This window comes from Calonectris borealis, chromosome 8, assembly GCF_964195595.1.
Source record: "Calonectris borealis chromosome 8, bCalBor7.hap1.2, whole genome shotgun sequence".
NCBI classification, from domain to species: Eukaryota; Metazoa; Chordata; class Aves; order Procellariiformes; family Procellariidae; genus Calonectris; species Calonectris borealis.
Window position 1 is genome coordinate 33,012,530 of NC_134319.1, and position 27,302 is coordinate 33,039,831.

A 27,302-nucleotide genomic window follows, 5' to 3' on the forward strand; every position below is an offset into this window, starting at 1 on the left:
GTTAGTGAACCCTAATATGGTCATTCGACAGGCTTGAAAGTACTGAGATCTGAAATAGATTTCTCTATATGTGTTTCACTTCCTGATTTTTTGAAATCTTGCAGCTCACTTTTCCCGCTCTGCCCCTATAACCACAGGGGCCAGGTACACACTTCCCTAAAAACGCCGCAGAGGCAACGGGGCTCAGGCAACCACCAGATCTAGGCAGCCGGGGCTACAAGAAAACATCAACTCTTGCAAGTCACGCAGTAAATCCTAACAGGTGGCAACACTAAAGACAGATGACTTTTGCCATCCATAACATAATGGAAGGGGTTCGCAGGACATAGCAGCACATGCTAATGCTCAAAAAAAAACAATCGCACGCCACTAAATAGACCTGTTCCATACTATAAGGGCACATAAACTACACCAGTGTCAATCGTACTTTGTGGGAAATAAATCACCCTGGATGGATGCTAAATTCATCTTTATTAAAATGATTAGTACAGTTACAAAAGGAATGAATTTGATCATGGATGTATTTAGGCATGGCGTATTAGCCAAGAATGGGAGCGATAGCAGGGGCTGAGTTTAGCCAGATTTGGGGAGCGTGGATGGGAGCAGACACGCCGGGTAAGGAACGGCTGAGCCTCGCCGCTGCGCTGCGTGAGAACCAGCGAGCTTTGGCAGTGCTGCTGCATCCTGAGACGGACCTGGGGTTGCACAAACTGAGGGTGACACAAAAATGATCTCTAGCCCTGCTTATGCCGAGCGGAGGGTTTAGTTAATATTTGCCTAGAAAGCCCACTCTTTGAATACAAGGTCACAGACTCTCAGAGCGAAAGGACGTGCCGTAAGGGAACCTTCACTCCACCCCCGGGCACATGCATTACGGTGTGGTGTTTAATAACAAGATGGTATCTTTTTTTTTCCTCTGTAAAGGGAATTTCTTAATTCTGAGCAGTGAATCAGGTATTTCTGCTTGTGCAGGTCAGAAATGAAGTCAGGCTCCTCTATAGCTTTGCTTCAGCACACACACATTTAAACGGCAGTTGTGCATGCCTTTCTCTTCGGGTCTCTGTAGCTCCTGGAAACTTTGCAGGCAGTATTTCAGTATTAGAGAAGAATCACTAAATGATTTTAACCTCATTTTAGTTCAATCAAGTCAAATGCCTCTTCAGAAGACTTGAATGATGTAGCTTGCAGTGTAAAGATGACACTTCTCCCAGATACCCCTTTTTTTTTGCTTTAAAGGTTCAGAGCTTTTTAAACACAGCAGTAAATGTTAATATTTTATTTTGCTGAGTCTTCATTTTTGAAAAAGGTTAAACCAATTTTGCTCAAAATCTCTACACTAACTTGGAGTTAGGCTGTGGCTGATGCATAAAATTCTATCTGGGAGTGGCAAAGGTGTTGTTAGAAAGCATTGAAAAAATCCTTTTTTTAATAACGGTGTATAATCCTAACTATAACAGATGTCGCTAAGCATCCTCTCTCCCAGCACTACTTACTTCTGCACTATTGAACTAGAAAAGTAATTAAAAAGAAAAAGCCAACAAACCAACCAAGTCCCCCACAGTTCCTGCGGTACTCATATCCCAAGCAGCCTGAGTTAATCTAAATTGTATGTTTTAACAACTAAATATTCTTTCACAGTGAAGTTTCAGGTGATGACCAGATACATACCTGAGTTGCTATAACAGCAATTCATTCCTACCCCTCTGCCAAAACACGGTTGTTAAGTGCATCGTGCCCCTTCCTCGGGGGCTCTCCCCTGAGCAGGCACCAGGTGGGTACCACGGCCCTGCGGAGGAGACGTCTGCTGTGGGCAGGGAGTGCCCAGCTCTCTTCCCCCGGGTGCTGCTGCCTTCTGACCATGCCCTCCAGATCCCCTCGTCTCTCTGCGTCTGTCTGCAGCAATTGCAATTCGGAGAGATGTGTCCAGATTTCTCCCAGCAAACTGGGGAGGGAGCATACCTGATGGGTAGCAACTGGGTCTCCTGGATAGCTTTGCTGCAGGTTAGCTTTAGAAGAAGTTGCTGACAGCCTAATTTTCAGATTCATGGAGCATTACGAGCTCCCATTGACTCTGTAAGTAGGTAATGGATCTGTCTATGCTTCATTTTTCTCAGCTATAAAATGGGAAAAACGGCATTTCTGTCACTGGCTAGCTGGGAGGTTAATGCAATGATGATTAATAAAGCTCTCTAATGACCTCTGGAGGAGCAATTCCCAAGCCAGGGTGGCAGTTCCTAGCAGGAGTTGCTGTGCTCCTGAACGGACTAACGGACCCAGTGGAAATTAGGTGGCAGCAACAGGCTCAGAAAGAGAAGCAGAAGTAATTTTCCTAATGAGACACCAGCAGTCAGGAGCAGAGCCCAGGAGGTGACTGTCACTTCCCCCAAACATCTGTCCCACACGTCGCTCTGTGTGGAAGAAGTCGCGGTCTCCCTGCATGGTGATCCCATGCAGAGCGTCCTTAATGATTTCTGCGGCTGTGCTACCACTGGGCATCACAGCTGCAACTGCCTGTTGCAGAGGTAAATGGAGCTGCAGTCATAAAAGTTACAAACTCGGGGCTTATAATAAGTAGGATTTATGTACCTAGAAGAGCAGAACCTATATTGCTATTAAGGTCCATTCATCTATAGACAGTACTTGTCTGCTCCTTTAATGTCAGGGTTAGTGCATCATCCCTCCTCGCACAGGATCAGAACTGGTACTTCGCTGTTCGGGACACGGTCAGCGAGCAGCTTCGGAGGCTGGAAAATACAGAGAAGTAAGAGCAGATTCCTACAGCCAGTCTTCCAATACGTACGTCTGTCAGAAATACCAGTTTCATTGTATAAAATAATCATTAAGGGCTATAGCTGGAGACAACTTATCCCAGAGTAACTGATTTGTTTTCAGCCTAAGTTTCAGGCTGGACAGGAACGGGTCGTGTTTACTGGCTGGGTAGGAGGTGCTTGCCTTGCTGCGCTCCACATGCCTTCGAAGGCAGAGAGGCATAGTATCTCCTTTAAGAGGAGATACAAGGGTAATACCCAGATTAAGCGAGGAAACACAGGCAATCCTTTGGGGGCAGGTTTGGACCTGGGCCCTAGGAAAAGTGTGCTACACGAGGATGCAGGCGTCCCCACTCCAGGACTCTCCCCTCTGTCCCGAACCCAGGACGAGTTGTGCTTCAATACGGAATATCCAGTCCCGAGTCGGCACAAGCATCTGGCACGCTGCTGGCTGGAGGAGACAGAGAAAAACCTCTTACAGCTGATCTATCGTGTTTCACTCTTGTACCCCTGCCACTGAGCCCAATAACAACTTTGTCGATACTTGGACTGTAGCAAATTAATTCTTAGAGCTCATTTCATGCTCACAGGGACTGGAAGATAACTAACGCACCATTGCTCCAGCCACGGTGAACTTTTAAAACCGGGAGACTTTATCCATGTCCTTTATCCCAGTACAATGCACAGGTATCTCCAGGAAGTAGCACCTAATCTTCCCTTAGGCTGCATACATTGATCTTGGAACTGGTAATGCAATGTAACCCCAGGAAAGAAATGTCTCCAGACGCCAGAGGCTGTTCAGTATTCATCAGGGCAGTCAAGAGAAGGTCTTTGCTTCGAGGACCTCCAAGAGCTTGTAATGATATCCTAAAGCTCAGATATTAGGGAGTCGGTCCTTCAGTGCTGAAGGTGCTGGGTGCCACACTCACTGCCAGGCCTGCGGGTGGAGGTGGTGTTGTGAAGGCCAGTTACATAGGCATAAGTGGGCATATATTTGATCTTTAATAGCTTTTACCTGTGTTATTTTTCCTCCCTGGAGCACGGTCAGTAATAGCATCAAAGAATAGCAAGACTTTTCAAGGATCAGCCAGTATTTCAGTACGCATGAAGCATGTAGACGTGCTATTGCCAATACTACTGCTTACTACTACTTTGTTCTTCATTGCGGACACTCATCCATAAAGCTTTGGGTCCTTCTGGAAGACAAGGAAATGATGCTTTCCTTTCTCTTAGCAAAAGGAAATATGAAGCACAGAGACATCAACAGTCAGGCTCAAAGAAAGATATTTAGGCACTTCTCTTTTGCTCCCACTGAAATCTGGGGGAATCGATGTGTTTCAATGTGTTTATGGAGTTAGTCCTGAGGCCTGCCAGTCAGAAGGCTATTTATAGAAAGCAGGGGAACACAATGGCTAAAAAACCCCCCCAAAACAAAACACCAAAAAGAACCCCAAAAACTATAAAAAGGGAACTTTTTAATAACAGCAACAAAGAGTTAAATCATGGGAGTGACTATAATGGCAGATGTCAGCTTGTAAAGGTAAGACTACTGACCTGGATCTCAAAGAGAAGCTGCCTTTGAATTTCCTGGCTTGCACCGATCCACTGATCCACGTTTACACACTAGCATTCCTCAGAGAGACAGTTTGGGTTTTGTTGACTGTCTTGGGGTTTTTTTTCAACATTAGGGGTAAAGACATCGAGGCAAATACCCAACAATATTCAAACACAGTTGAGAGGGGAGTCAGGAGGAGCACCCCACAGCTCTCGACATGCAGCAGCATCTCCGGAATAAATCAAGAGCTGTGTTTTGCTGTGCTCCCTTTGGCACATTTGTGATCCGGCGTCCCTGCCACCCTGCTGCATGCCAGAGAGGTCTCCTGACCAACACTGCCTACCTGAAGCAACCTTTTTTTCTCTCAGACCAGTTTTACCAGCTCCCATACTGGTTTTACAGCCCACTGAAGGCTCACTCTGCTGCCTGTACTGGGAGGAGTGCTGCACAGCTGATCTCTTTGGGCGTTTTCCCATACCTGGGTTTAGGATTACCGTCCTCAGGGAATGCCCTAGAGTTTCACCAGCTGCCTCTTTAACCCTGGACAGGTAAAGCTGACTGCAGACAATACAGTTACTGCGCAAAGCAGGCAATACGTGTCTATAGGTTGCTGGAAGAGAAAGGAAAGGAAACAACAGGTATCTCTGCAGTACTTCTGGCCAAGCCGAGAAGTGGGCAAGTGCTGTGTTTCATCAACCCTTCAGTTTGGCTTGCAAAAGTCTGGGGGCAACATTTCCCTTAACACGCAAAAAATCTTTGGGGCGTTAATATTTTATTCATTAATATTCATTAATATTTTATTCATTAATTTTTTTTTCATTAACTTTTGCAGGAAGCGATCTGCCCTTGCCCCTGTAAAACCATGGGCTACTGTAGGGAAACGGGAACACCCCGTGGGCCTGGGTAGTGGGATTCGCACCCGCCCAGGCAGCGAAGAGAGCTGGCTCAAGCCCGGACGCCTTTCTGCGGGGCTGGACGAGGTGCGATGCTCAGGGTAGAGCTCAGCAGGCGCAGAGCTGCTCTTCGGGGTACACATCTAAGGGGGTAACTGCAGGTGGGAGCACCCTGCCAGACACCCGTCAGTCCTGACCCTTCATGGGACCCCTCTGTGGCGCTGAGGGGTCGCCTAGGCCAGGGGTGGTCTCTGAGGGAGAGCGCGGCAGCCTTCCTCCTCAGCGCTGCCGCACTCCGATGGAGACGTCGGGGGGGGGAATGTCTCCCGGCTTGCAGCAAGAGCTGGCTTTGCCCCGCCTGGCCTTCACCGGGGCGGGCAGGCTGCTAGCCCGGCTCCCTGTCACACGGCCCCGGCGCGGTCCCTCACCTGGGCTCGGCGGCCCCTCGGGGTGCCCGGCCCGAGGAGCCCCGCGGCGGTGAGGGGAGGCCCGACCGGGGACCCGCCGCCCCGCCCCGAGGGGAGCCCGGCCCCGCCCCGGGCCGCGCATGCGCGGCGGGCTGTCCGCCTGTCAATAAAGCTTGAACAAGCGCCGGGCCGGGGACGCGCGGGCGGGCGTGTTTTGGTTTTGTGTTTTTTTTTTTTCTGTTTTTTTTTTTCTTTCTTTTTTTTTTTTCTTTGAACGAACTTTATTGTTCCTGCGGCGCCGCGCGCGCGGGGATGCGCTGAGGCCGCTCTGCCGTCGGCCCCGCTCCGCCCGCCCCGGCCCGGCCTCGGCATGTCGGGCAGCCGCCCGCCGCCGCACCCCGCCGCGCCGCCCGCCGCCACCCCGGCCTCCTCCTCCTCCTCTTCCTCCTCCTCCTCCTCCTCTTCGGCGGCCATGGCGCCGGGCTCGTCCTCCTCAGGCGGCGCGGCGGCGCGGCCTGTGCTGGTAGCGGCCGCCGTGTCGGGCTCGGGCGCGGGGCTGGCCCGGCTGGCGGCGGCGGCGCGGCCCGGCGGCGGCGGCGGCTCCTCCGCGGGAGGCGGCGGCGGTAGCGGCGCGGGCGGCGGCAGCAGCAGCAGGAAGAGGCCGCTGCTCACCCCGCTCTGCAACGGGCTCATCAATTCCTACGAGGACAAGAGCAACGATTTCGTCTGGTGAGTGCGATATATCGCGATAGCGGCACCCGCTACCCCGCTGAGGGAAGCCGGGGCGCCGCCATGCCGGCGGGAAGCCCGGGGGGTATAAAGTACCGGCGGGAGGACGGAGCAGCCGGCAGCGGCACCCCGGGGGCTCTCTGAGGGGGAAGAGGCGTTTGTAAGGCTAATGGCCCTCGAGGGGTTATAACTTTGGGGTTTTTTCCCCCTTTTTGTGGCTATCTCTTTGCTTTTTGGCCCTGTGTAGCAGCGTTGCTTTCACCCTCTCTGTTTTTAAGCAAAATCAGGTTATTCCCAGCAGGTTCCCCGTTGGGTACACTTCGGAGCAGCCCAACTTACGGGAAAGGACCCGCAACCCGAGGCGTTTCCTCATAACGTGTTGACATCGCAAGCAAATGTCCCGTTTCCCTGGGCGATGTAGCCTCGGCAGCGGCCGGAGGGGCTCTGGCCTCTGGTGGGTGAGATGGCCTCTCTGGAGCCCACGCGCTGTCCCGCTCCGGCCTCGGGAAGAGGAGCCAGCGGAGGATTTTGGACTCCTTCGGCTGGGGATCTGAGGATTCTTGTGGTGGTTGATAGATCCAGCAAAGCTGGCACGGCTTTGCCTCCCTTGCTGGGAAAGGTTGGCTGGTTTGAAACAGCAGTAAGGTTTGTGTCAGTCTGGCAACTAAAACCAGATGAGTGGGGAATTTCAGCGATGATGGGATAAAGATTTTTCTTGAAGATGCTGTCCTTCTAATGTTTGGCCAAAGCTGCAGCTCTTAGCTGGAAATACACTTTGAGCTGAAGTGGGAGACCAAGGCCGACTGCAGAGTGTGGTTTGAGAACTGTTGGTAATTTGCAGTTTTAAAGACAGCCCATTGCTAACAGGTTTCAAACGTCCTAACATGAGGAGTAGGTTTGATTTTTATAGGTGGTGGGATGTACTAAAATGTGAGAACAGAAAGTAGGGGTAAGTGTTCGCATCTGAGAGAGACAAACAGTGAGGAGATGCTGGAAAGAAGCTCGACTTGTAGGAAAATCATGTATCAGAAAGAGATCGGAAAGAGGAAGAGAAATGGGCACAGCTTCCAAGATGACTTTGTCTGACAGCTCTGACTTACAGGTGAGGGTTGGATGTTTGGCATCTCCACAGGACAGGCATTGTCTCAAAAACCTGTAGACTTGATCCTGCAGCTTTGTAAACTGTCTAGCAGAGTAGGTAGGAAATATCCTTGCTACTGAAGTGAGAAGCTGAAGCTGCTAAAAAGTTAGTGGCAGAAAAAACAGTAACTACTTCTTACTAGTCATAAGTAATAATAAAAAATTACTGCTTATTACTGTAAGTAGTCATTTGTTCAGTAGCAGAACTGGGATGAAAGCACAGCTGTAATCAGCTGATGTCCTGCTTTGGCTGAAGGCTCTAGGCCACGTTAGGTGGATTTAAGGGGAGTTGGTGTGGGACGTGGCTGCATTGCTGTTGGTCATGGGGGATAACTTGATTGCGAACATCCCTGCCCCTCGGTTCCCTCTGCAGTTATACTCTGGCAGTAGTGGTTTGCAACCATCGTTCCCCGTCCCTTTCTAGTCAGCTGTCATTTCCCGTTTTGTTGTCTGTCATAGAAATGAGGGTGTTCGAAGGGAAATTACACCCATAACAAGTTTGTAGGCCAGTTGAAGTATTTTAAGGTGGTTCAAAAAGCTGAGTTTCTTGGTTCTTTTTTTTTCTGCAGGTCAGTACTGTGCATGCTTCAAGAAGAACATGTAATTAGCTGTTTTCTCCTCGTTGAGGAATGCTGCTGGCTGAGAGGAAAAAATCAACTGAGTAGTAATCGGGGCAAGATGTCTTTTCTTGTCCCCCTTTTCTTGGTATTTACAAGAACCATGTTGGGCATATTGAAGGGCAAGTCAGAAGCTTTAAGAGCAGACAATGATTACAGTTAACTTACCTGGGTTCTTCACTGCTGTGTATTTTTGTGGGCTGTACGGCTTGTTCTTGCTTATATTAACACTAGCTTCAAATTATAGTTTCCTCTTTTTTTTGTGAGCGATACAGTTACTTAGTACAGAAATAAACTCAACTGGGCAACTCTGGAATTTTGAGCAATGTCCAAGAAGACAGGTGTGTGTCTGCGTGCGGGTTTAAATAATTGATTTAAACAAGCTTTGGATATCTCAGTCTGAGAAGCAGAGGATTTCCATATGCTGTTTTTTTTCCATAAGGAGACTTTCAAGATGCTGCCAGCTGCAGGGAACATTGATAATTTTTCTGAAGATGGGCTGTGAGTTGCTAGCAGTTAGCTACAGCTGTAAACTCCGTGGCAGATTCTGCCTGTACCAGACTGAAGGTGGGAAAGAGTAAAGAAGTTTGGGTGACTTTCAAACATCAAGGTGCGAGTGGAAATCCCGTAAATAGTGTTAATGTGTGCAACCTCCCTGCCTGTCTTCTGAAAGTGCTATCTCAGCAATGTGAGGCCTAGGCTTTAACATAAATGTTGGCATACGTTGCTAGTCTGGGTTGTGAAATGTTTAGCAGGTGTATTCTCAGGAGTTTGCAAGTGTGTACCGTTTGTAGTATGTATCAGCTTCTGCCTGGAAATGTGTAACTCTAGTCAGGAAAGCAAATAGGTCTGGTTTACTGGACAACTTTATTATTAAAAGGGGAAACTTTTTGTTTCTCTTAGTCCAGGATGTAGAATTTAAAAGTAGAGTTTGTGCTGCCCCTGCAGCCAGGCCTCTTCCAAGTTGCCTGGAGAGTACCTGAGAGGGAATCCTCTAATCAGAAGGTTTTCTCCTGTCCAGCAGTGTAATTGCTTATGGTTTTCCCAGGCCTTACATTAACCCTCCCAACTAGTGGTTGACTAAACCTCTTTAAAACCAGTTACTATCTGCTTTGCTCCCTGGATGGAGGGGATCTTACTGCAGGCTGTCTCTTCAGTGGCTGCTTTATACCAGTGCATCTTTCTGAGCTCTGGCATAAAAAGAACGTATAGAAGGGGGGATGTTGCATCCCAACCTGGAGAGGTACACCCAACAAGGAAAGGGCTGTGTGTTATGCTTAAAGGTGGACTTGCAGGTTCATGGGTTTTTAAAAAAAAGTTCTTTCCTCAGGTAGTTACCTATACCTCAGGCATAGGCTAAGTGTAGTTGTTGACACGTTTGTGAGCTGGCAAACCCCTTTAGTAAGGAACACTGCAGATCGACCATGGAGGTCACAAGCTAAAAACACAGCGAGCTGTTTACATACCAGGTACAATGATGGTTTTATAATCTATTGTTATATTGGAGCTTCATATTGGGTAGGTTGTAATGGCAAGTGATCTTTAACCTGGCCACCTTCTGAGTGAAGGACAGAGCCTGCAGCAAGTCCCGCTCTCTACTTAGACCAAAGAGGAGCAGAATAGGAGGGAGAAACTGTAATGGATCTTGTTTGCTGCAGAGCAGAAGGAAATTTGAAACATGTTTAAATTCTGTAGTGATCACTTCAGCCAGGTGTTTAGGTAGCAGCAGGATGACAGTAGCGCTCTTGAGAGGTGCCTTGAAAACAGCTGGCAAAACTTAGAGGCATGAACTTGGTTAAAATGATTTAAAAAATATGAGGTGTACTCCGTAGAGAAAGAATGGTAAACCTTTGCAGTGTTCGATAGAAAACTGTTTAGTAAATAAGGCATCAGTATCTGGTAAAGAACAGTGATGTTTCTGGCTTGCTGAAGTAATCTGCATCCTTTTTACTTGGCTCTGCTGCTTAAGAGAAATAGAATAAGAGCTATCTCATGCAGAGAAGCCTTGCTTTCACGCTACCTGTGCCTCTCAATTTCGGTGTATGCTACAAGCCGTAGTATGTCTCACGTCCCCATCACTCTACTACTTTCTTAACCTTCCCTCTGTGTTAGATTAACTTAAAACAACTGGTGCATAGCAACTTTCATGTGTTACAGCCAGTTTGGCTTCAGTAAGTATTAAAAGACATCAATCTTGTTTCTACTTGTAAATCAGTGAGCATTTCGGGGGAAACAGTTCTTAATGGAAACTTCAGGCTCTGTTAACGATGACCCTGGCACTGAATGGCTACGTTTGCTGGCTCTGATTGCTTTTTCTCAACTATTTTGGCTCTATCACTTCTCCAATCAAACTGGTATAAAGAAGAATCAGTTTGGGAACAGTGGTCTTGGATGACTGTTGTTTTAGGAGGTAATCTTAATCTTTTTAGCTCTAATTTGTGATGTCCTATTGCAGACAGAGGAGCATTACAGCCTTGTTGATTGCTGCACTTTTTGGAGGCAGGGCATTAGGAGAGTGCTGGAAAAAACGCATCTGGCCCTGTGGGGAATAGCAGTTTTTAGCATGATAGAGAGAGTGGGACTGTGTTATACAGCGTGACTAGAAGGCGGCGAAGAAGTTAAGCAGTTCAGCAACGGGGGAGAAACCAGCCTCAGACACTCGTATAACTATAAGTCTTCGACTTTCTTTTTAAAAGGCCAGCTAATAGAATGCAAAGGTGCCTAATTCTCCTCTTATTAATTCACCCTTGTTGGCTAAGTTTGGTCATAATTTATTCTGACTAAACAGTGCCTTAAAACTAAATAACTTCTAACTCAGAAACAGTGACTTGAACTCCTGAAGCTGGTGCTACTCAAGACAAATGATGTGCAGAGAAGGGTCTGTCAGGGTGGGAGAGGGACAGGTGCGTGTTAATTATTTTGGAGACTTCTTTTGAGAATTGGTGGCTCGGTTGGTTCAGAGAGTAGCATTCTGGTTTGATTTGTTTGCCTTTACGTTGTGTTTATACAGATGATTTGGTGGAATATTTCAGACAGCCTGGTTTGTATGTGAGGTTGGACAAACCTTTCACGGCATCTGTGTTTTCCAGTTTGGTCATTCGGAGGGGGATTGCGTTGGCAGAGGCCACAGCTTCCCCTCTATGGGCCTAAAAAATAAGTGTTTATTTAAGAGGTGTTTCCTTCTTCCTGTTTTTAAATTCCTAATGGGGTTACAAATGTTAGTATCCTCTAAAATGGATGACAGAAAGGGGGAATGATTTCTGTGGGGTGCTGACAAGGGGAGAAATGGAGGTGCTCCCCTCTCCTGCTCCAGCATTGCTTATTTCAGTCTAAGATCTGGGGTTTTGATCTTGGATTCAAAAAGATTCGTGCTTTTCAAAAGTTGTTAACAGTTTATTAACAGCTCATTCTGTGGGAACTGCCTTGTTGGCAGAAGGTGGGAGGAGGTTGTTTCTGAAGAAAACAAATGCTGGTGAAAATCTCTCTGAGCTGAGATTGGTGTGGACTTGTGGGAGTGGGAGGAGAGCATTTGGATCTCTGTAAGGGCTGGAAAGCAAGGTGAAGCTTGTGACACAGCTGATACACGTGTTACGTGCAGAATTGTGACATTGCTGTCCACAGCGTCTCACTGGATAGCTGGCCAAGACCTGAAGATGAGTATGTATGTGACAGTGTATCTTACCAGCTATCAGGGATAGCAGCCATAGGAGTCACTGGAAGTAAGATCCATCTCTCCTCTGCTTTCATTTGTGTTTCATTTTCCTTTCAAACATGTCACAGCCACTTGATGACAGGACAGATTTCTTTCACTGCCCATCTCACTGAATTCCTATGTCTCTTGTCTTGCTCAGGTTGCTGTGGAGCACTGCTTGCTTGCACATCCTTCTTTTCAGCTCCCTGCTTGGTCCTTGGTGATCCCTCCCAGAGAGCTGGCTGCGCTTTGGTCACTAACTAGTCCTGGAAAAAAATAAAGCCCTTGTTTACATTTGCATTCCTCTGTCTTCCTTACGAACAGTCCCATATTCTACCTTTCCTGTCTTCTCCTTTGACTTTGTAACACCGTGCTTGACTGTTGGTCTCCTCTTTTGGTTGCACCGTACCTCCATCGTGCTCTTCAGCAGTCAGCCTGTTCCCTGGCAGTGCTCTGCAGGCACACCCCTTCGTTGGCACCCTCTTTCTCCTCCTGCTCATTAATTCTTGTTCTCATGACATCTTTACTATTTCTGTTCTGCTCTGCCTCTTTGCATCTTTTTTTTTTAATTATAGATAGCTATTGGCTGAAAAAAGGAAGAATAAACTAATTTTGGTGTCATTTATAAATACCTTATGGCTGTTCATGTAAAAAACCAGGTTTTTTACATTCTGCTTGAGGCCTGGTACACATGGTTAGGAGGTTCTTCTGCAGCCTTGCTTGTTGAAGGTACTCTGACTTTGGGTGGTTCGTAACTGTTGAAAGCTTCAAAAGTGAACGCTTACCTGGTTTCTAATTGTAGCAAACTGCAGTATCATTCTGAGTTCAAAGAACCATGGATTGCCCTTTGGATCTTTATACTGCCTGGTTGCTGTTGCACTTGTGTGTCCTCTTTCATTTTACAAATAGAAAATATTACCTAAGCGTGATTAGGTGGCTGCTTTGAATTAATAGTACTTTCCTTCCTTTTTCAACAGAAAAAGACAAATGTGATTTTTTTGTTTTGTTTTCAGCCCCATCTGTTTTGATATGATTGAAGAAGCCTACATGACGAAATGTGGACACAGCTTCTGGTAAGATTTTTTTTGTATTGCGCAAAATGTCCATCTCTTACAGCGTGTGAGGACTGACGTTGCTGTGAATCCCTTTCCTTCTGAGTTTTTGTTATTTTTCTGTCTTCTGTCTCTGCACTGAAGAAAGAGGTTGAAATGAAATTTTAAAAGATGGGTACCAGTTAGATTAAAAGAAATGTTTAAAACAAACAAAAAAAAAAGTGTTGTGCCACCATATTTCTTCTGTATAGAAATAAAATGGTCATAAACTGCTGGTAGCATGCAGTACCCAGAGTCAGAACAGTTTGTCAGCTTATCTCTGTTGGAAATGGAAGGTGTCTGTTACCACCTGAAGCAGCAGGCCCCACCTCTGTAGAAGTCATGGGAGTGAGCGTTGTCCTCCAAGGGAGGTCCCCCTTGCCTTTGTGCAAGACCACATACAGTTTAAAGTGGCTTGCACATTGTCTATTGCAATTCTCTTAAACTTTTTAAGAGAGGGTGCGCTTCAGGTTTGTTTCTGTTGTATTGAATTGGCCCAAGGTCCACTTATTTTTCAGTGTGTTATCTCTGGCTGTCACGAGGAGCAAATGTTTCGTGGAGAAGTACAAGAACCCTCCAGGGGCAGGCGTGGAACTATCCCGCTGCTCCTGCGCTCAGCTAGGGATTGGAATAAATGTTGAATCGTGGTGTTTTAATGTCCTGTGTATATTATACTCTTATGGTGTCTGTTAAATAGAAATAGATCGCCTACCTTTTACAAGAAGTAGTGTTTTAGTAGCATGAAGCACTTCCTCAAGCAGCAGATTCAGTTAACTTTCAGAAATGTTTTGACCTGCAACAGGTAAGATAACAGCTGATTTTGTGCCCTCTATGGTAACGCTTTATCCCTGTGATATGTAACTTTTTTAAAAGCCCAAGATGAGAAGCAGTCAAATATCTTTATTTAGAAAGAACAGAGTAATGTTGTCACATGTCTTTACCAGCAGTCAACGTGAAGCTAGGTTCTTAGTGAGATGCTTAAACTTGATGCTAAAGTGCATCTTGTAGTTACTCAAATAGCTAACAGCTCAACAGAGAGCACCTCTGAAGTCACTTCTGCTGAGAACAACAGCCGGGGGGTGGGGGGAAATGTGAGAAGTCGGTGAAGGTGTTTCTTCTGTGCTCAATTACCCAAAATGCGCAATAGCTTTTAATGTTGCTTGATAAGTATTTGGCTAATCTAGAAGAGCTGTTTCTAAGTAATGCAGTCTGTTTGTTAGCTCTACCTGTGGAAGAGGGGCATAAATTTGAGATGGAAGTGTGGCTGAAGTATCCACGTTGCCACAATCCTCAGGGAAATAAAAGTGAAGTACTTAAATACCTTTTGTAATCCTTGCCAAGAAACTTTGCTGTCTTTCTGCTGTAGCATGCTCTGAGTTAATATTGGAACATTTTGACCCCACTGTAGGATCTTGGCAATGCAGCTGTTAGCTGGCAACACAGAGTACACATTATCTAAGGCTGATATTATTTACCTTGTGCTTATGTTTTGTTCCTTCATGTTTGCTTACCTGTTTTGTTTCTTGTTTTTTACGTTTTTAAACAGCTATAAATGTATTCACCAGAGCTTGGAGGACAATAACAGATGTCCCAAATGCAACTATGTTGTGGACAACATAGATCATCTTTATCCCAACTTCTTAGGTGAGCTCTAGGCTTGCTTGCATGAGAAACATCTTAGTTGTTAGGGAAGGCAGGCACTTGTAAATTCGTCCTGTAAATAACCAGTGTATGGATATTGAAAATAAAATCCAAACATCAGTCCTTTGGTCAACTGTGGTTGGTTTTTATAAAAAAAAAGTGGCTAGTAGTATAAATCGTTAGTACTCCACTGCCTCCAGCAGTTCTGTATGCTGAGTTACAGTAGTGAGTGCTGCTGTTTGCATACTAAGAAAAGCAAAACAAAGATGTTTTTCTGATGGCTAGAGATTTGAATCTCTTTATTTACTTTTGTTTTCTTGCACTGTTGTCTGTCTAATAGTCAAGAATATGCCCTGTTTACAAAGCATGGGTGCTGAGGCGGGGGTGGCTGAATTATATATTGTAGTATTTTGGCTACTGTAGTGAGGTCCATGTGATGTATATATGTGTAAATTAGATACAGAGAAAATATTCATACACATACCTATACACAATCCTAATTGATTGCTTCTTAAACAGAGGAGGGAAATGCTCCTGACTGGAAATAGAGTTTAAAACTTTGCTATGGGGAGAAAAGATCAAAGGAAACACATTGCAGTGTGAAATATCAAAATTAAATCAAATCTTGATTTCATGTGCTGGGATATTAATTTAATAGTAAATAGACTAAAAGCCGCAGTAGCCAAGGAATGCGTCAGAAACGGGCATCTTGAGTTAGACCCAAGCATGTTGTGCCAAAGGTGGTGCTGAGGCAGGTCATGGAGGATGTGTTAGGCCATAGAGCATTGCTTCCATACACCTGCATTCAGGGGTTCCAGATCTGTGTTGGGGGGGGGAAACAGATGTGAGGAGGGGGGAAGAGCTTGTGTATGTGTGTGGGAAGGGTTGAGGTTATCTTTCTCTGCCCCAGTCACAAAACTGGTGTGAAATAAAACTGTAGCAAAAATAGATCTGTAAAAGTGCACATAGTGATTAAAGGAAAAAGTTGTTCTATTTGGCTGTGCTTGTTTTCGGCCTGTAGTAAATCAGTTAATGTTTTATCTCCTTCATACTCTTCTGTGATATACTTCTGCCTTGGAGTTGAAAAATTTTGTCAAAAAACTATGGGTGCTTAGAAAAAGGAACTGAAGCAATTTGGGGGATGTGTAGGCATTGTATTTGTTGATGATTTTTTAAAAAAAATTATGTACTTTACCAAAAAAAATCAAGGAATAAATTGGTGAGAAAAAATGGAGACATCTTCTACTGTTTTAATTACTGATAAACTTACTATGGAATTGATAACTGAAGTGAAAATATTGAGGTAGAATTTTTCATACTTTGTGAACTTTATATCCAACTCTGACATCCTGTTTATTTATATTTTTAGTCAATGAACTTATTCTTAAACAGAAGCAAAGATCTGAGGAGAAAAGGCTCAAACTGGACCATTCAGTGAGTAGCACCGTATGTTCCAACTTTTTTACTTTATATTTATTTAATGGTTCTGTACAGCAATTGTCATTATGTGGCTTAATTTAGAAGAAATTATACTCTTGAGCTGATGCTTTAACTTGCTTTATGTGGGAATAATACCAACATCGATGGCACTAGATCCCTTCAACCTTGTTAACTCTCATTCTTCCCGCCAGCAATATACGTGTAGAGGCAAGCAGTGTTAGCATAGCTAAGTGTCATATGATGTATTGAATATAACCTGGGAAACTACCCATGGAAGCACGCTTGTTTAAAGGTAATAATTTTCATTCAGTGTTGGAAATTACAGCTACAATGAGAGTAATGGATGATTAGAAGTGCCACGGGCTTGTCTGATCACGTGCGAGAAGCTGCGTTCTACAAAAGTTGGAGGGAGGCTAATACCAACCACAAGAGGGAGAAGGATGCGTTCGGAGTACTGGTGTTCTGGCTCTGATCCCAGATAAAACTGCCTGGATATCTTCTAGTCTTGCTTCGTGTCACAGAATCAGAGCATGGTCTGTGTTCTCAGTTGATGAAAATCCCTGTACAGCAGCAGTGGATTCTCCTTGTACATCAAAAAGAATCAAAAAGATTCTTGTAGATCAAAAAGAATATCTGACATTAACCAGGAAACTTGCATATTTGTCTTGCTATGTCTGGCTTCCTTCCTTGGCTTCTGTAATTCGTAAATAAGGTTGCAAAGTAGTATTAAAAATCACGGAGCCCCTGTTTTTGTTAGTTAAAAAAACCCCTCTATTGAAGTGTTATTAATTTAGGGGCTGTGTTGCAGAAACCAGTGCTTTCAGCAGTTGCATGCTTTAGAAAACAGCACACTTCAAGGATTCATTGGTTTACTCACAGTAAGCTTTTATATTCAATATAAAATATGCATAAACCATATCTGGTTTAAAATGCACACAATTGACCTGAAGGCATGTACGCTAACTTCTTGGAAATTGGTTCTACTGTTTCTCATAGTCCACCTTTAAAAACTATGCCTGTAGATGCATCTATGTTAGATAACTACCAGAAAATGGAAATCTATCACGCCTTCATGCCCAAAACAGTGTTGTGTCTACCTTTTGGCAGCAAGTGAAAAATACCAACATCTCTTAAAAAGAGAGACCTTGCTGTTGTACCAGCTCCTTAATGTGCCTGTTCTCCTCTTGTGTTACTTTTGGTATTAAGATAAGTCATTGAAGACACATTGCAGCAAAGGCACTGTTCCTTGGTCGTGGATTTGTCTCATTAAGAAATCATGTTAAGGCATCTTGGAAGCTTTCTGAGTAGTTTAGCAGTAGTACATTTAACTAGTACATTAGTATGTTAAAGTTTGTCACAAATCTTGTTGACTTGCTTAAAAGTTATTTTTTTTTTCAGTTGTTCCAGATTGAGTTTTTGCCTGTGTGGTTTCCACGGGTTCTGTTGAGAGTTGTGTGAAAAGTAAAAAGTTGTGTGTTCTATATGGATGTTATATTATTTTTCTTAATCTAGCCAATACAAATAGGCTACAACCTCTTAGAAAATGTCTGGTTTAGACTGGATAGCATTTCTAGTTCTTGCTAGTTTAAATATCTTGATCTAGTGTTACAGCTTTTATAGGGCAGGATTTTTTGATCCAGCTTTGTTTCTTAGAAGGCCTAAAGACCTTTCAGCTGCTCCTGTTGGTTCCTGAGGCTTTTTAATGTAAGGCTATATTAGCATTAATCTATTATTCAGGTTTTCCTGTGTTGAAAGATACTTTTTTTTTTTTACTTTTTACTGACAATGAGAAGAGCAAACAGCCTGTAGGGAAGAATGGGTTGCATGGTAGCATGCTGTCTCTCTGAGGAATCCTTAGCTTTAGCAGGTTGAATGAGAAGATCACCCTGATGAGCTCCATCTTCATTCCTGCTCTCACATTTCGCATGAAAATACTCTTAAGAGGAGTAGTGTGGGAGGTGAGAATAGAAAAAATAAGCTGATACTACCTTCCTCCATTTGAATTTAGCATGAGGGCTTTACCTATTACTTGGTTAAAAAATTAAAAGGTATTGCCACTTAACAATATTTCAGATAGATGTAATCCAACTAAGCTTGGATAAACATGTGTTTTTTTTCTCTCTCCCCTTAGAAATATGTTCTCAGAAACTAGGGCACAAATCAGATAAAATTCTGGCTGTGAAATAATCTCTTCCTAGCAGCAGCAGCAGCTATGCTCTCATAAAGCACAAATATCTTCCAAATAAGATAAGCAGCTACACAGTAGGACAGAAGAGCTATATCCTGTATGTGTGGGAGAATTGGGAATTCTGATTCCTGGAAATTGTTTTGAGATTTTTACAACAGGATGAAATATTGCAGTGTTGCTTTTAATATCTGTGGCTGGATATACCCCTGGATGGCTTGAACTCACTGTCTCTCCAACATCTCTTGTTCTCTTTCTAGAATGGCCATAGGTGGCAGATAATTCAAGATTTGTTGGGAACCGATCAAGACAATCTTGACTTGGCCAATGTCAACCTGATGCTGGAGCTGCTGGTGCAAAAGAAGAAGCAGTTGGAAGCAGTAAGAAGTTTCTCTTGTCTTACTTAAATGAACACTGTTGTCTAGTTAGCAGCTTTTTCTTTTCATGCTTTTATCTCTTGAAGTAAGATTCTATTGCCAAATTAATTGCTCAGAATTTTCTCTTGCATTTTGGTGTTGAAGGGTTGGCCATTTCACTGACCTCTGTAGCAAACTAACATTTCAACTGTGATGCCCATGACATGCTTATAGTGTTGCTGCTGGCAGGGTTGTATAAACAAGCAGGGAAAGTGGAAAAGGGTAAGAGAAAGTGGCTAGCAGAACAGAGAAATGCGTATGAAGATGTTTGCTCATTGACTGTTGCACAAGTAAATATCAGCTCTTTCTTGATCATAAGCATGATGTCATCCAAAATATAGGTTAAGGGATAAACTCAAATGAACATGTGAAAAAGATCACACCTTTTAGTTTCTACTGGCACTGATAGAACCTGAATGACTGCCATCCCTGAAGACTTTTTTAGCATTTAATGCTTGAAAGAAAAGTTCAGATGTCTTGTTTATGAGGTTGGTTTGAAGATTTGTATGACATGAAGCAAGCTGTTCCTATGATTTAACTGAAATGTAGTTGGTTTGGGATAGTTCTCATGTATTTGGCCATTCCATGCTGTTGGTCTCAAGTGACCATTTCCATTTGTGAGAGCCAGACCTTCTAAATTAAACTGGATTACAAAATTTGGCCTAGTGAACTTTGGGTAGGAAGGTGGATTTTGATGGTGCTATAAAACAGGTGAGGAAAAATTGTTTTGGGAATGGCTTATCTTATGCACTCTTGCAGAATCAATATTTACCCAACTTGTAGTTCTGATGGAAGAAAAGTATCCCAAAAGTATGTTTACTGACTACTAGCAAAACTGCTACGTTACCTTATTGCGTGGGGACTTGTACATAACTTTTTTTATTGTGATTCAGTGAAGATATGGTGGGAGTATGTTTTTTTTTAACTTAAGAGTAAAACATCTTTTGTCTTTTTGTCATTTGTGATAAATCTGAAACAAAGAAAGCACAGGACTGAGTGCATGGGTGTTTCTGAGCAGGAATATCTTTTAAGGATACTAAGCCTTAGGGGCAAGGAGGGGGGCGGGACCAAAACCACACCTGACACTTAAAGAACAATTTAAAAACATTTTTCCTTTCTAGTTTTACTTGCTTCATTTTCATTATTGTCACAGGGGTGGAGAGGAAGAAAATAATCTCAGAAAAGTAGTAGTCTTGCATCCTAATCTCTTTACTTTTCCTGCCCCATCTGCCTTTAATGGATTCTGCGTGCTCCTATGTCTTGATCCTTTTTGAGTGTATGTTCACAGTCCTTTAATAATAAATATTTCAGTAGTTTGTGAAAATAAGTCTCTCTGGGATAGGATTAGGGCTATACTAATGCTGGAATATAGGTTTTATTCTTCTTTCCTCTTGTGCTTATCTTTCTCTTATCTTGCTCTGTCAAGTTTTTGGCTAATTTGGGTGAAAATATTAAGCCGAAGGTTGTGGTAAATGACCTGTTATGGAAAGATTGGAAAGGGATGTTTTAGTTTATTGTTGCCTTCCACTCTGGAGAAGTCTTCAGCGGTAATCTCTTTACATAAACACAAATGTTAATTTTGGAGGGAGGTGTTTTTTATGTTAATACATCATGCTTTAGTATGTTAATCATGAAGTGGATGCTAATGATCTTCCAGGGTAGAAGAGTCTGTGAGGAACCTGTATGCCAAAAACAATTTCAGATGCAGTAGCCAAAAAAACTGAAAAGCATTTCAACTTACTAGTAAGTCTTCAGTAATGCACAAACGAGCTGTTACAATGATTTGTGCCTTCATGTAAAAACTTGTCGTGAGCCAAACAAAGCCTTAAAACCTGTGAGGCAAAGTAGAACTACCATTCTTAAAACTGCCTTAATAAGCTATTTTTTCTTCCTCACCTCTAAATGAAAGCTGTTTCTGTGCTAAGTGTGGATTTCTGTGTATAAAATGAATGTTTGTTTCTCTTAATGTACATGGAAGAGTTACACTCCCTTATTTACTGTGTTACAGGAGTCCCATGCTGCCCAATTGCAGATCCTTATGGAATTTCTCAAAGTTGCCAGGAGAAACAAACGAGAGGTAACTTGCTTTGTGTTTCAGTGGGTGAGGTGTTGTCTGCTGCTTTCTACCAGTTCATTTCTATTTAAGTGATGTGTTAGCCTGGCATTATCTCTGCAAAGAAAAAGGCAAAGTGCGTTTGGGGAAATCTCAGGCAGAGGACATGCGGGTTTCAAGGAAAATTAATCTCTTTACATGTGACAGCTTCAATTTTAAATCCTTTTGTCTCACACTGGTGAAGCATGTGGGAAGAAGGGAGCTTGAGGATAGAGATTCCTCACTGTAAATTTACATCAAATTCTTGAAACAAGATTTTTCTGTGATGGGAAAACTGAAGGATGGGGAAGGAGTGAAATTGTCACTCAAATTTTTTCTTGTTAGTGTATCAAATTCCATGACTAATGCTGTGTTATAAAAGAATGAATATTCTGTGCTTTTGCCTTATTTGTCTCAAAATGAGTGTCTCAAGGAATGAGAGAGGGTCCCATAATCACATACATGGTCTTTCATGCTTCGGGACTTATCATTTACAGTATCATGCAATGCATAAACCCTAGTACCAGAAATATCCCAAAAACCTAGAAAAATAATCATGAAAACAGCAAAAGGACAAACTTTCTTGGAGGTCATGGTTTTTGATGAAAGATGTGAAGAACGTAACACCCAACGGTGTGACTAAGGTCGAACTTGAACCATGTAAAGGTGATACGTGTAAGAAGCCTTGTCCAGAATGGATTGAGGGTCTGGTTATGGAGTCATCCCAAAGCAAGTTGTTCCGAGTCTGTCCACCAACAGATACCCATGGCCTTCTGACCAGAACCAACAGGGGTAATGGAAAGGAACTAACCAAAGGCGAAAACTAAGTCCAAGGTAAAGTTGCATTTGTAGAGTATGAGACCTGCTAGGCTAGGCATAGTATCCCATGAGAAGTGGTGGAAATACTGTTTATTAGGATACCTGAATGTCAAAGGAAAATGTGAGAGCCAGGATATTTTCTAGTGTACTAGAGACATCAGTGAAGACAAAATGGCATGCTTCCGCTTCTGATTCTGTTTAGTATGAAGCATGCTATTTGATTGATGCTTCAGGAGAAATATGTATTACTGTTATTTTTTGCTTAAACAGCAAAGGTACAAGCATTGCTCAAAACCATTGAGGTATCTTTTAGCTTTCATTTTTTGAATGCTGGTAGAAGTTATTTTGTGGCGACTTAGTCTATAAACACCTCTCAAATCTTCAGAATATCTACTTTCATTTTCTTGTATTTGTAATATTTAGTATTATGCAGAAAATTTCAGAAGCTTGACCCATCTTCACTGCAGAACTAATGCAGGCTCTGGCCGTTGTCCCTCGGCACTCATTAAACACCTTCCGTCAGGATTCGGTGCAGCTTGAGGGACCGTTAAGATATTGGGGAGGTTTCCTGGTAATGCTGCCTTTGTCTAAGAGGTGAATTGAGAAGTAGGTGCTTCAGGAGGTTCACACACAGCTTGGGTGGGGTGCTCTTCCTTGAGTAGTCCTGTGGTGATTCAAGTGCAGGGTGTTTGTTTGGGGCAGTACCATAAAATCAGTGATGACTTTGCTTTCGCCTCCCCCAATTGAAACTGAGTTAGAACAGCTCTCACGGAAGGAGGGGCTGTTGATAGCTACTTCAGTTTGCAAGTGTTGAGTGGGGAGGATGAAGGGAAGGGAAATTGCATAACTTCTGGTTTTTGACACACCATAGCACAATCTTTCACCACTGACTATGATCTTCATCAAACTGGGAAACCTCTCCCATCTTATCTGCCCTTGGCTTTAGTAATAATGTACAAGGATAGCATCTCTTTTTTTAAGGCTAAAGAAACTTAATTTTGGCTGCAGATCCTCTGAATATGGCCTTGGGAACATCCTGAAGCCTATTGGGAGACAGCTTCTTTCAGATCCTCTCTGTCCCTGCTTATGTGTTCCCTCTGTTGCCAAGACTTCCTCTGATGTTATTTCTTACCCCCCTTTATATTCAAACATGAAATGCAGACTGTCGCATCTCAAAAGACTTTTGTGCAGGCCTGTCCGTTCTGTCCTTGCCGTAGTGGTTAGTGTCTGGCCTTGCCATTTATTTTGAGGGAAATGAGGACTTGTCAGACTTGTTGCTAGCAGTCTTTCTTTTCACTTGATAAGGATACGACAGATGAGAACCAGTGAGTAGAAGCATGGAAAATACAGACCAGTCAGTAGGATAGTTTTAGAAAGGTATCAAAATCTGTCTTCAGCCATCAAGGTATATCCATAGAGTAAATTAAGCCCATTGATGCTTCCTTTCTAGTAAGTCCCAAGGTCCTCCCTGTAGCTGGTGGAGTTTGTGACGAGTACTCCTTTCTGGAGGGAGTTTTCTGTGTGGATAATAGAGCTACTGTTTGGGAAAGGGCGTGTGTTATGCTGGTGGGGAAGATACATCCAGGCTGCAGAAAGCCTGAGGTGCTAGTTTGGAAGCTGAGAAGCAGGGTTTAAGTGGCCACATGAATAATGCAGTAAAGAAGAGGAAGGTTATCAGAGCTTCAAAGTTTACTGTAGTTTCTTTTGATGCTGTAAGAGGTGACTGTTTAAGAAATAAGGATGGAACTCAAGGAACATGTGTGGACCCTGGAACACTTCTACGGTGTATTGCACGTAGCTATGAGTCATATGAGCAGGCTCTATTATGGGGAGGAACACTACCTTTTTTCCTTTCCTAATTCAAACCTGGTCCTAGTAAAGATGACTGCAGAGTAATTGCAATTTCACTCAGTAAGCCATAGCTGCAATATAAAGTTCGTAATAAAAAATAAAAGCTGCTTTTGTGTGTGGCTGAGAGTGCCTGATTCAAATTTTTGGCTTAAATGTTTAAAGGAATATAAAATTGCCTGGTAACTTTGTTTCCTAATAAGCCTCTTTGAATATTATTTATTGCATGATTTTATTAACAGGTTTTATTTATTACATGCTGCAAGTTCTTACATAGAGACTAGGTACTTTGTTAGTTCATACAGATATTGCCTTAGAGTTAGTGTACCCGTATAATATTTCATAACATGTTCAGAGCATATAGTTAACCACCTGTAACCCTCCTTGCTTGCTTCACTCATAAGTTTTGTGGGTTTTTTCTCCTGCCTTCATGAAATGGTGACTTCTGAGCTTACTGGAGGGGGTTTATATCTAGAAGAAAACTGTATCTTTATAGACTTGTACTTAAGAATTCAGAATATTGCTGTAGTCAAGTATTTTGACAAATGCCTCTCTCTTGCACTTTCATCCCTTTTCTAGAAGATAAATGTGAGGTTCAGCACCTGCAGAAGTTTCTATTAGAAATCCTGTTTTGATGTGTTCATAACTTTCCAAAACACTGATGTTTCAAGCTGAAATTTACTGCATGTTTTTTGCACAAAGGTATTTGCAAGTCCTTTTTCTTTTAAGTTTATATATTTTGTTTTCTTTTTGACCTATGGCAATGCAGCAAAAAAAAAAATCCTTGGCAATAGTAATAGAAAAAAAATTTCTTACTTTGAAAAAAGATTGAAAACAAATGGCTAAAGCTTGAAAATACTTTTTCAACAAAATAACATAGTTTTGGAGGGGAGAAATGTATCTATCATGCACAATAGTTGGTTGTCTCTAAGGCAAACTTAGAATGGCTGCGTGCCTTTCCATATGTGTGCACAGTTAATTGAATGCACACTCTCCATTTTTTGATTTCAACAGAAGAGACTGCTGGATCAAAGGATCCAAGGAGTCTGGAAGGTCAAGTTTAATAATGAAATACTTGACTTTGGGGGTTTTTTTATACCTATTTTCAAGGGAAACCAAATGCAACAACCTGTGACTTCTTAAAATTCATATTTTCATGCCAGAGTTTTAGTGCCATTAGCTTAGCTGTGTTGCATAAATACTTCTGCAAGTTTAACTTTGTTTACTTTTAAATGATCACATGTTCTTTGATCTTGAACACTTTGCAAGAGAGCTGATAGTATTGGTTAATACAAAAAATTCTCCCCAGTTTTATATTCATGACTTTAAAAAGAGGCCTTACTAATTTTCTTGTCAGGATTTGAATGTTACCAAATGAAGTTAGGCACCACCATATATAGCATATATATAATTTGTCCTAAAATACTGTTAGCTCAGCTACCTGATGGAGAGTATTTGCTATTTCTGTGAAGTAGCACCATTGCTTACTGAAAGAGAATACTGAGCTTAATGATTAGTATCACAAATCAAGTTCTACAACATACAGGTGATACTCCCTAGATGCATTCATGTTTCTCTTGGCAGCTGTCACTTCATTTTTATGTTTTGTGGGCTTTTTCCTTCTAATAATGTCACATTAAGTCTCTCATATCTAACAAACAAGATCTCTTTCATGTGTGCTAATGCATGGGGGCTGTTTTTAGCTGGTGAACATCCTGGGACAGAGAAGTCAGCCTGCAATGTCTCAGGTTTGTGGCACTTAGTGCCTGCTCAGCGTTTCAGAATCATCATCGCTCTTTTCAGCCTCAGCCTGCATGTATCTATCCAGCTGTCTTCACATACTCCATATCGTGAGCATGTTACATACTAAAAATAAGAGGAGTTATTAGTTATTGTGGGATAATTGCGGGGAATTACAAGCATGAATTCTCCAGGGATGTCATTACCTTGTGTTAATCACTTCACCTGTCAAGTCTTACTCTTCTGCGCATACACACATGGATGAACTAATGAGTAAGCAAGAGGAGGTGACAGAACTAGAAATCAGTCATGCTCTTATGTTGTCATATAGTCTTGATTACATTCCAGGACTCCTGAGATGAATTTATAGCTAATAGTAATCTCCTTCCTATCCACTGCACTTAAATAACTGGTATTTTAAATCTATTTGCATTTCTAAGGTACTCAGTGAGGAACGTGAGCTCTGACTGCAGTGATGATAAGCCAAGGATGAGCAGCAAGCTGGTGTATGAGCAGCAAGCTAGAGATTATCATATCATATCATTATCATATCAACATCAGTGTATGATAGCAGACTCTCTTTATGGCAGTGGAGAGGTCTTTCCAAAGAAAAAGAGGGGGCAACCTAGTACTAGGAGCTAAGTAGCATGTACAATGATGTATTAAACTCTAAGGCAATTAATCTAAATGTTTAGACAGCTTTGTTCCCTGCCCCAGATATCTCTCTTGTGACACTTTTCTATCGGACACTATTGGGAAGTCTTCAAAGCATTATTCTTGCAATGCAAACTAGAGGATTTAAATGGGGGAGGGGAAATTCAAGATATGAACCATATTTTTTGATCAGCTGGGCATATCCTTCCTCCTGCCCTCAGGAATTGTGTGTGCTAAACAACTCAACCAGGGTCTTGTCCTCAAACCTTTGTTAGCTCTTCCCCAGTTAAGAGGAAAGATCTACCATCTGGAGGAAGTATTGATCAGAGAGAAGAAATATTCCTTGCCGATACGTCTGTTATAGGCAGACTGCCCGTGTATCTGAAAGGTTTGGATGCCATGTTTCACCAATGAAAGTAACTTGTGGAGGCTCAGGTGTTCTTGTCTTCCTACCAAAAGAAACCTTGCATCTTTTTCCACTTGTGCAAAGACTTCATAACAATGAAGTGTTAACAAATGGAATTTGATGTCAAAATAAGTGAGGTTTGCAATTAATTTAAAAGGCTAAAATCTCTGTAAAGTCTGAAGATTACTTCCTTGCCATAGTTGCCCTGTATGTTATAACAGGCTCTGTATCAGAAGCAATATAGGAAGGAAAACCCTGAGACAGACAAGAGTTCCAGCTGGTTTCCAGAGAGAGAAATTGATCTTATTTGCTGTAGAGTTGTTGTTGAAGTATTGAGTTTTATGGGAAGAAATTAACTTCACTGCATACCTTTAGGAAAGGTTCATCTGTTGATACTTAAGTTTAAAGTCAGGTTTGTTAGAGCACCAGTTGATGGAAGAACAAGAAGTAGGAAGAGATCATGGATGAAGTTACGGGATAGAATGAATGGATTATCTACAAAGACTACCTGGTTTATCCTCCTAAGCTGGACAGATGCTGGTTTTACCCTGTCCTGGTTGGTGCAATGGCTATGTGTGTTTGCAGGGGAAAAAAAGATGCTTCCTCTGGTAATAGTCTGTCTTTTTGTCTTGATTCATGAAGCTTTTGGTTTGGAGCCTTGAAGATGCTTGACTGAATATAACAAGGCTTGTGAGCTTTCAACAGCCTGAATCCAGATGCTTTGTTTAAGCTGCGTGGTGGGAATTGTGTTAGTGATTTCACAGCATTTCTGTAGAAAATAACTTCTGCTATTATTGTGCTTTTTCTAGAATTGGAAAGACAGTTGGTCAAGGGTGTATGACACTTTTCCTAATGCTTTTTTCTAGGCCATTTCTTTCTAAGCTATCTCTGTGGCACTGGGAAGTTGTGTAAAAAAATTTTTTTTAATTAAAAAATTTAAAACTGGCACCAGGAGACCCAGTCAGAAGTACTTGCTGTACGAAGGATGAACTCACTGCCTCCTGAGGGGCCCTCGGTCCAGGAAAAACAGGAGGACTGAGGATGAAACCTCAGCACTGTGCCCAGCTATGCTTGTTAGTAGATAGCCAACTGAAATCAAACTCTGACCATGACCTGGTGTTTAGTGTTGTGCAAGTTCAAATTAATATTTCCACCCGAGAATCTCACATG

At 42.7% G+C, this 27,302-nt stretch overlaps 1 protein-coding gene across 11 annotated transcripts in view; it reads left to right on the plus strand.

Annotated features, from left to right (window-relative positions):
• The first annotated feature begins 5,759 nt into the window (after positions 1 to 5,759).
• COP1 (COP1 E3 ubiquitin ligase) overlaps positions 5,760 to 27,302 on the plus strand; it is a 132,108-nt gene continuing 110,565 nt past the window's right edge. For 7 of the 11 annotated variants that reach the window (XR_012674569.1, XR_012674570.1, XR_012674568.1 and 4 more), the window contains exons 1-6: positions 5,761 to 6,352; positions 12,814 to 12,873; positions 14,438 to 14,535; positions 15,902 to 15,978; positions 18,418 to 18,537; positions 20,582 to 20,650. Coding sequence is in view for 8 of the 11 variants with exons in the window: in XM_075156881.1 (XP_075012982.1) it covers positions 5,994 to 6,352; positions 12,814 to 12,873; positions 14,438 to 14,535; positions 15,902 to 15,978; positions 18,418 to 18,537; positions 20,582 to 20,650 (783 nt within the window). In the remaining 3 variants the exon portion in view is untranslated. Of the gene's footprint in view, positions 6,353 to 6,406; positions 6,513 to 12,813; positions 12,874 to 14,437; positions 14,536 to 15,901; positions 15,979 to 18,417; positions 18,538 to 20,581; positions 20,651 to 27,302 lie in introns of those variants that run through there. The other 4 variants (XM_075156883.1, XM_075156882.1, XM_075156884.1 and 1 more) reach the window with 4 other exon arrangements.